This window comes from Berghia stephanieae, chromosome 8, assembly GCF_034508935.2.
Source record: "Berghia stephanieae isolate SIO BIC M18660-M18661 chromosome 8, UCSD_Bste_1.3, whole genome shotgun sequence".
In the NCBI taxonomy this organism is placed as follows: domain Eukaryota; kingdom Metazoa; phylum Mollusca; class Gastropoda; order Nudibranchia; family Aeolidiidae; genus Berghia; species Berghia stephanieae.
Genome location: NC_088367.1, coordinates 37,165,135 through 37,175,134, shown reverse-complemented (window position 1 = coordinate 37,175,134; position 10,000 = coordinate 37,165,135). Strand labels below are relative to the sequence as shown.

The 10,000-nt window shown below is 38.3% G+C and overlaps 1 protein-coding gene across 2 annotated transcripts in view; it reads right to left on the bottom strand.

Moving 5' to 3' along the window:
• The window catches only part of LOC144978595 (uncharacterized), a 57,471-nt gene that overhangs the window by 26,513 nt on the left and 20,958 nt on the right, over positions 1-10,000 (bottom strand). For both annotated transcript variants that reach the window (XM_078924870.1, XM_078924871.1), the window contains one exon: positions 6,466-6,627. In XM_078924870.1, coding sequence (XP_078780996.1) covers positions 6,466-6,627 — 162 coding nt within the window. The remainder of the gene's footprint in view (positions 1-6,465; positions 6,628-10,000) is intronic.

Below are 10,000 nucleotides of genomic sequence, written 5' to 3'. Positions count from 1 at the left end.
GTAAGATTAACTGACCAATTGATAATGATGATAATTTTTGGTGTCGAATTGCCACAATCGTAACAAATTGAAAACGAAATGAATATGTTTATGTTGTGTATATCGCACGTGTGAAAGAAGAAGAAAGAGAGAGAGAGAGAGAGAGAGAGAGAGAGAGAGAGAGAGAGAGAGAGAGAGAGAGAGAGAGAGAGCGAGGGGGAGAGAGAGAGAAAATAAGTAGGAGTGAAATATCTGTTCAATCTTAGTTATCGTTTAACATTATAACAAGTGTAACTAAATGACAAATTGCCATATTTATGGACAATAAAGATCTATTATTATTATTATTATTATTATATAAATGATGTTGACAATGTAGATCTTTTATATGAGTAATTTTGTATGAATAAAATAATTAAAATATTACACGACAAGCCCCACTGAGGCTATCAGTAACACGAGGGAAGGAAGGAGTGGCCGTCCTTTCTCTTTTTCAACTAAAACAGAGAGACACTGAAAATCTATTCTGCCGTCTAGTATTAGGCTTTTTAATGGCAAGCAATAATCATTTTATAAAATTATTTTCGCTTTTTTACTTCATAATAATGTAAATATTACCTTATTAATTTATTTGTTTTGCAAGCTTTACATTGACAATTTTAACTATTTTATAGTGTTGAAATTATTCATATATAAAGCACAACTCTGGCTGTGAAAGCCTCCTTAATTATATAAGTTCTCCAGGAATTGCACTGGCTTCCTGTGAAGTTTAGGATAGAATTTAAGATATTGTGCTATGTTTTTAGATGTCTGGATGATTGGCACCTGAATATGTGCAGGAACTGATTAAAAAATATGAACCCACTCGAAATTTAAGATCATTTCAGTCCAAACTAACTTCTAAAGGTTACCACCTCAAAATCCAATCCATTGCTCCATGCCTATGGAACGCACCCAGTCCTCGGACAAAGTCCTGTGAAAATTAATCATCTTTCAGGACTTGTTTGAAAACTGAGATAATCCGTAAGGCTGTATCCATGTTTATTATGTGGTGTCGTGATATTCATTTTTTTAAATTTATTTTTTTAATAACATTTGTATGATGTAAAGTGCCGCAGAGCACCGTTAACGTGGGTGTTTAGGCGCTATATAAATTCTTTATTTATTAAATAGATAGATAGATAGATAGATAGATAGATAGATAGATAGATAGATAGATAGATAGAGAGATAGAGAGACGGAGTTCCATTTAAATATAACCACGTCTTTTCACAGGGAAAGCCTGGCCACATTCAAAGCCACAGTCGTATCACTGTTATTGCTCTATTTTAACTACTACTACTACTACTACTACTTCTGCAGCAGCTGCTGCTACTGCTACTACTGCTACTACTACTACTACTACTACTACTACTACTACTACTACTACTACTACTACTACTACTACTACTACTACTACTACTACTACTACTACTACTACTACTACTACTACTACTACTACTACTACTACTACCACTACTAATGATAATAATAATAATAATAATAATAATAATAATAATAATAATAATAATAATAATAATAATAATAATAATAATAATAATAATAATAATAATAGATTCGAGGAAAACCGACGCCCGCTTTATATGTTTAGATAGTGGTACTACATGCATAAGAGGATTGGAAAGAGGGGGAAAAGAGGGTGTTTTGAAGGAGGAGAGAGAAAGGCGGTGGATAGACGAGAGAAGAGAATGAGAGGCGACAGAGAGAGAGAGCGAGAGAGAGAGAGATAGAGAGAGAGAGAGGGAGAGAGAGAGAGAGAGAGGGGGGGGGGAGAGAGACGAGATGTACTGAAGGCGAGTGGGTGGGTTGAGGTGGAGTCTTGAGTACGTCATTCTGTACGGCAACATCTCAAGCTCTCTACTCTAGAATCACTGGGGCTGAAAATTGCAAGACGGTGTTATTCCCTCCTTTCCCGTCCCGTGGATTTTTCTGTGCAATGTCCCCAGGATACGCTGGACATCGTTGATGGAAGAACCCCGTCCCTCGTCCCGGTCAGTGACGTCATCTACAGTCTACCACATCTACTCACGGTGAGATTTAATTTAGTGCTACAAGCTCACGTTGCCAGGAGAAGACTTTGTGGAAATTCTGAGTGAAACACAGGTCCTCGGTTTGAGCCCAACTCAAATAGCTTGGAAGACGCATCGACACAGAAAAATGAATTATCAAACCGACGGGTTCTATAAAATACCAGATCTAACATTAATATTTCTCTAAGAATGTTTGTTTTTTGTTTTTTATTTCATCCTTGTTTTAAAGAAATTTAGCAACATACTACGTGTTGCGTCCCATGTGTTACCTATGGAAGCAGATCGGCCTACATGAAATTCTAAGATTACGCAAAACTTGCACTAAATCTTCCATCACAACCAAATTGAATAAAGTAATGATGTAGTTGAGCCAAATTTAAAAAAAAAAAAGAATAAATGAATAAATTGAAAGAAAACATTTTCTATGACAATTTTATAAAAGTATGCGGGTCTACTAAAGTAAGTACCACAAGAATGGCTAATTTTAGAATGGTTATTCTTGGTGGCTACCTTACATTATATTATACTTGTACTCTCTAAATTATATTGAGATGTGTCCCAAAAACAATGACAAATGCGGCAGAGAATTCTAACAACATAATGGGAATGATACGGAACTCATATGGATTTTAAATAGGCGACACGTCTATTTTCCGACCATAGTCACCATTACGATCAATACATTTTTTCTTTTCCACCTCTATGAGCCAGGAGAAGAGATACATTTAAAAAGTATCATTTAAAAATTTCCGTCTAGTAAGTGGATGCAAAAAATGTGTTGCATATTTTCACAGTTCTTCATCACTGTTAACCTCTCTCTGCCAGACTTTTCCTTGTTTTAAATGGTCCATGTCTGAAATTCTGAAGCGGCAAGGTCATGACAATGCTGTGAATGTTGTAAATAAAACTTGCAAACCATGATTTGTTCATCCATTCCTGTGTGCAGTTTCAAGTCAGATGGAGTTTGGATTGTCATGCTCCAAGATTAATCTCTCCGCTGGGATTAATGCTCACCTCTTATCTGCTAAAGTACCCGCCTTCCCAACACTTTTTGATAAAGTCGAGCTGATTTTTGTACAAGTCTGTCGCAGATGATTTCCTAAGGACATTGAAATGTCAGCATTTTAAAAAGATTCCTATACCCTAGTGCGAGACAATTGACTTGTTGTGTGCTTTCATTTGAACTGACACAAGAGTTGCGCTCTGGTCTTTGTTCCTCCTCTGAAGTTGTTTGGCCTTCAGAAAATAGCAACACCAACACATCTTTTCCTTTTAACATTATCATCACAAACAGCTGTCAACTCATGAAATGCCGTGGTATTCTTCCCAGTGTATTTTGAAAACAAATGATTCCAGGCACCGTTGTCTTTGATCACTCTTATAAGATAGGAATGCCATTTTTGCTTCAACTTTGAAATACCACATACGCTGAAGATGTTGTGTTCAATCGTGCACCTTAATTGTGAAGGGGATAAAAATTTCAATCTTTTTTTTTTTTTTTACGGAATTAAAAAAGTATTGAATGGTTTACGAGTTACAGTATTTCTGGGAGAACCCCCGTGAGCATTTATTTGTTTCTTGTCCATCAACAGGCGAGTGATTAAACAAGAATACTATCACTAACAGTTGGTCTGTCCGTCAGCGTTACGACACAAACTCTGAAAACAGTTAACGTCTTTGATTTGGGAGGGGGAGGGGGCGAAGAAAACGGAGAAATGAGGTGTGTAGGGGTGTGTGGGGGTGGGAAATTTGGGCACGGCGACGTAGACTGTGACTGGAAGATGAAATGATATTTTCGTGGATAGAAATCGGGTTGTTGGCCGACAAAGGAAGAAAAGAAGTGATTTGTCAATGTGTGGAGGGAGTCACAGTCACGTGACCCTGGTGTAAAAAGACGAGGCATTGGTGGGTCAACATTGCGGGGACTGGAAGCCGGGGCACCGGGGCACGCGCCAGTGGGAATCGCTCACGTGACGACCTATCAAAATATTGACATTGCAGTCTTTGAGTTCCAGTTGTAGAATTGGTAGTACCGGAAGGCGCTGGGGAATTGTGGAAGGGGGTGAGGGGTGGGTGGGGGGGGGGGGGGGGAGGAGGAGGCACGGAGAGTGCGAGATGAGTTGAAAGGGTGAGGGATCGAGAGGTAGATGAATGAGAGAGAAGGACATATTATGGCTGGCGAGAGAATGTAAAGGGGATAGATAGATAGATAGATAGATAGATAGATAGATAGATAGATAGATAGATAGATAGATAGATAGATAGATAGATGGATGGATGGATGGATGGATGGATGGCTGGATGGATGGATGGATGGATGGATGGATGGATGGATGGATGGATGGATGGATGGATGGATGGATGGATGGATGGATGGATGGATGGATAGATAGATAGATAGATAGATAGATAGATAGATAGATAGATAGATAGATAGACTTTCGTTCCATTTTACAATGAAAACAATTCATTACTTCCTGTATTCAGTGGGAAAATGTGAAAAATATGATTTAATATAATGATCAAAAAGTCTACTGTTTTTCTTTTCGTAAGAAATTTCATTGTCTTTTTAGTATAAGAAATTTATTTCTAAAATATATTGTTATCTACGAAGATGTCATTCCAATTAGTATGTTATTGAGTCCTGCATTACTGCATTCTGATTTATTAAAAAGTAAAATAGTATATTACTATAATAATCGTTGAGACCGAAGGAAGTTATGTCCCACGCAATGGAGCTTAATTCAGTAATTTATTCTCTCCATTTCTCGCTTACGGAGCTTGCAGCTCGCGTAAAGGATACGAGTTGGTTACTAATAACTTCAAATGACGCAAACCTTTTATTACTGTACGTGGCACCGATGTCTCAGAAGTACACTGTCTCTTTTCTTTTTAATTCAAGTGATAATGGACATTGTCAGCAACTGGATGACTAAAAATGATCGCAGAACTCTGACCCTGACGTTAATAAAACCAATAGTAAGGGAAACTGCAAATAACACCCCAACCAACTCAGATGAGAATGAGTACTTAGTGATAACAGACAGTGATGGATAATATAACAATGCAAGAACAAAATAGATCTCTAACAGACGAGTTGTACGGTATGAAATGGAAATTGATTTACACGACATGCTAGAATAATAAATGAAGCATGGTAAAACGCATTGACCATGGAATCCCCATTGGGAATGAGCTATATAAAGAGTCATGTTTATTTATCTATTATTTTATTTTGTAAAAAGATGCATATCCAGTTCATAGTCACAAAAATACCTGACAATTCGAGCGTTACTAAGCATAAACCAAATCAGAATATTGCCAGCCGTTTAGCCCGTTCCGTCCCCTTGGCTGTTTACTTCCTGACAACGAAAAGGTCTGACAAACATTTCTATGCAAAGGAAAACGGTACAAACAGATTTTCAAAATGTCGAAATAATTATTTATAAACATATTTTATGCAACGTACTTTCTATTGTTTTGTTTTGTTTTTCTTTGTGGAAAAAAAAGGAGGGGGGGGGGGGGGTGAAAAGAGTTTTGAGATGGTTTCGCTTGGCGATGGACCTAAAACTACTTTTAAAATATGCCGAGCTGCCCAATCGGTCAGCCCCGCAGTTTGAAGGTATTCATCGCGCGCGATACCTGACAATACGATGCATCTATTCAACTGGATTCAATAGTCTGACAGCCGCCTAGCAACGAGCGGCTTGGTTCTAATGGTTAGAACTTTTTCACATGTCATGTGATCAGAATGTATAAACGTCAAAACATGATCAGATTTATAATGTTTTTCTCCTCTGAATACACTGTTAGGCTGTCAGAGAAGTATTTCAAAAGGGTGCCCGCCATTGTTCCGATAGTTTAGAACCAGTTACTAAGTTACTATGCGTCATAACGAGGGAAGTGACGTCACGACTGTTGAAGTCTCTTGGCAAGTACTTACGATGGCTAAGGGTCGTCTTTTCGCGGCTGTCGGTCGATAAAAGTGGCAAAGAATACTTTTGTTCTTTTGTTGTTTAAATAGAACCACTGAATTGTTCACTCAACTAGTTTCGACAAAATATACAAACGTAAATATTAAAGGTGTATGGCCTTTATGCTGAATTACAAACCAGGTAAGGATACTATAAGAAAATAGTAAAGAGGAGAACCCACGATAATAGCTTGTCAGGCAAAGCTACAATATTAGAGAGAAAGAAAGAGGGAGAGAGTGAGAGAGAAAGAGAGTGAGCGAGAGAGAGAGAGCGAGAGAGAGAGAGAGAGAGAGAGAGAGACAGAGAGAGAGAGAGACAGAGAGAGAGAGAGAGAGAGAGAGAGAGAGAGAGAGAGAGAGAGAGAGAGAGAGAGAGAGAGAGAGAGAGAGAGAGAACGAAAATCTAATTTTTAAAATTCTTACCGTGAACTTGCAAGCACCCAACGTCCTTGAGCTTGTCCATCTGGATCCTTGATCCAACGGAAGACGTGTAGATATTTCTGATCGTCACAGACAGCAATGAGCTGACAGTCACTGGACACTGCTGTGGCGAGAACTCGGTTAGTGCCGTTGTTGTCTTGGGTTCTGGAAGGGACGAGGAACATGATCATCATCATCATCATCATCATCATCATCATCATCATCATCATCATCAAAATTAGCCTTACAGCCAAACTAGCTATGAAGCTACTTCGGGAAACGAATTCCTCCACATCATCATCAACGAAAACCAAAAACCATTTCGGTCAATGTGGCCTCCGGCAGACGACAAATGGAACCTTTTTGTTTTTAAATGATGAAAACAAAAACAAAAAAAAAAACAAAAAAAAAAAAAAACAAACCCACAGACTTGGTTTCTCGGAACGAGCGCTTTCATGTAGCGCAATACCCACTAAATATGTTCAGAGTGGCCCAAAACCAACAAAATCATTAAACATGCAGGACGAGATATGATGTTTGTGAGGCGCGAATGCAATTAACAGAGAAAATGTGTTTTCGACAATTACTCATTTTACATTGGAGTGCGATGAGAGAATAATATGAGTAATGAGCTATCTCTAAAGACTCGACTTTGGGCCACCAAACAACAGACTTAAATCAGGGACCAAGCCAAAAAACCACAAAGCAAGGAAACAGATATGGAAACAAGAAGAACAGAATAAATAGAAATAGGAGAAGTGAACAAATAATGACTTAAGTTCGACACAAACAAGTGAAAAGTTATATAATACACGTGTACCGTGTGCGGCTATGTGGTCTTGTGGTATGACACTCGCTTTCGGATCGGTAGGTCCGGGTTCGAGCCTCGCTCGACGCATAGTTGAGTCCTTGGAAAAGAATCTTTACTCACATTCTCTCACCGTGCTCAGGTGTAAAATGAGTGTCTGGCCGGTAACAGCGTTGTCTCTGTCCGAAAAAAAATTGCAATATCGCCTAACAGGCGTCATGTCCCGTCCTTCATGTTAAGTGTTGCTGTTGGCCAGGGACCCCTTGTAAAGCGCTTTGAGCACGTTTAGTGGATATTGCGCTATATAAAAGCTCAATTTATTTACAGTGACTTTTCAAAAGGTTAACTATGTTCAATGCGCTTTGCAGTGTTTCATTTAATCATCCTTATTTCCCTTACCAAGGACAAAAAGGGACCAAATATTCGTGTCAAAAGGTACCAGTCGCCTCTTTATCAAGTCGGTTCTTGACAATAGTCCAATACTTTTTCACACATGGGTGAAGTAAGTACCTTTCACAATGACACAAGGCAGGGTCAGAACTATTCATTGACACCGCTTCCGTCACTTACAACGCCCGACGTCGCTTGACATGTCGCAAAAAGAGACCCAGTATCGCTAGGCAACCAACGCCACAAAAATAGAAAATTAGACTGATAGTGATAGGAGGTCAGACGACACATACCCCCCCCCCCCCCCCCCCCCTTTCCTACAATCACAACGACTACAAATTCTAGGAGGGATTTCTCTAGTTTCTGGATTATTCCATTTAAACTCTAACCCTACCAGCACCAATCCCAACCGTTCTGTAACCACTTTGAATCCTGACATTTACAATGTACGCTGGTCAACCATCCCTAATAATAATAATAATAATAATAATAATAATAATAATAATAATAATAATAATAATAATAATAATAATAATAATAATAATAATAATAATAATAATAATAATGTTAATCCAAATTAAAAGCAATTCATGTGAGGTAAACAATGCTCAATTTGGTTCATGGTATAAAGCTTTTATAAAAGCGTTTTTACACGATTATTTTTTTAAATTTTCTTAAATGAATGGATTGAATGTATTCCAGTGGATACCATCGGCGCTATTCATGAAGCCGCCAATGCATTCAACCATTCATCCAACCATCCATACATCCACAAATTCCCAACAGATATAGATAATGTGTAAATATTATCTATTTTCTATTCAACCCACAAGCTAAAACAAGACGCCAGTGTAGTGTAAACCTTTTAAGCGACATAACCCCCCCCCCCCCCCAATCCATTCCCTTCAACCAGTCTATACCACCACCATAAAGGTCGATTCACACTTACCACGTCGTAAACGCCCGTCGCATTGTGTGGATACTGTCGTTTGCTTTGCTTTTCAACTTAAATCAATAACCGTGTCACTGACATGGGGTCAACACATATAGAATGATTACGATAAATAAACACAAATAAATAAATTAATTAATTAATTAATTAATTAATTAATGCGGCTTCCCCCCCCCCCCTCGTCTGTGTACGATATTATGACTTTCCTCTGTAACTGTCTAAAACTGTTCGCGTTTAATCATCAGAATTAAATCCTATGTCCGGGTTGTTTAAAGCGGTTTACACTATTTTCATTCGAAATAAATACGTCCACAACATGTTTCTGTTTTTCTTTCTGTTTTTTAGTTTGTTTGTTTTTTTGTTTTTTTTTTGTTTTTTTTTTGTTTCTAATTAGTTTATTGTTTGTTTTTCACCATTTTCATTTTAATAATCATCTCACAGCTAGCAACAATGAATGGTTGGTTTGTTTCTATCCATAAAATTAATCAATATCTCCATCTACGACATGAAAAACAAGCTTCTAGTGTATATCAAATATGCACATACACTCTCAAACACACACACACACACTCACACACACACGTACACTGATAGATAGATAGATAGATAGATAGATAGATAGATAGATAGATAGATAGATAGATAGATAGATAGATAGATAGATTGACAGATAGAGATAGATAGATAGATAGATAGATAGAGAGAGAGAGAGAGAGAGAGAGAGAGAGAGAGAGAGGGGGGGGGAGAGAGAGAGATTGAAAAGAAAATCAAATAGAGAGGTCCCCATGGTTGTATTTTTTTTTAGTTGTATACGTTTTTGTCCTGAATATTTCACCTGTGTTTCATTTCTTGAATTGGCAACTCTGTAACTGACTTGATTTTCGGGTGGCGAGAGTTTGTAAATTAGAAAACGTTCAAATTACGACTATAATGTTATGGTGGGTGCGAATCAACCCTTAGCTTACGTGTCTTTGAAAAGTGGCATCTCCATTAATTTGTCGGCGACTCCTGTTTCAAGTACCCGGACAGCATCAATGAATAATGATGATGATGATGATGATGATGATGATGATGATGATGATGATGGCGATGACCATGACGATGATGACGACGACGGAGGCGGTGGTTGTGGCGGTTGTCGCGGTGGTGATGGAGTTGATGATGATGATGATGATGATGACAATTGACTTGCTATATTTTGCAATCCACAAAACACACCTTCGGCTTAGCAGTATGTTCGAGTTCCCAGGAGGTATGAAGACAATAAAAATACAAGTGGCTCAAAATACCGTGTTTACCGTTGTGGTGCAACAGTAGCACGTCTGTCCCGTGGTCTGATGTTCGAGTATCAGTGGAATAACCCCCCCCCCCCTCCCTTCCAACCCCCT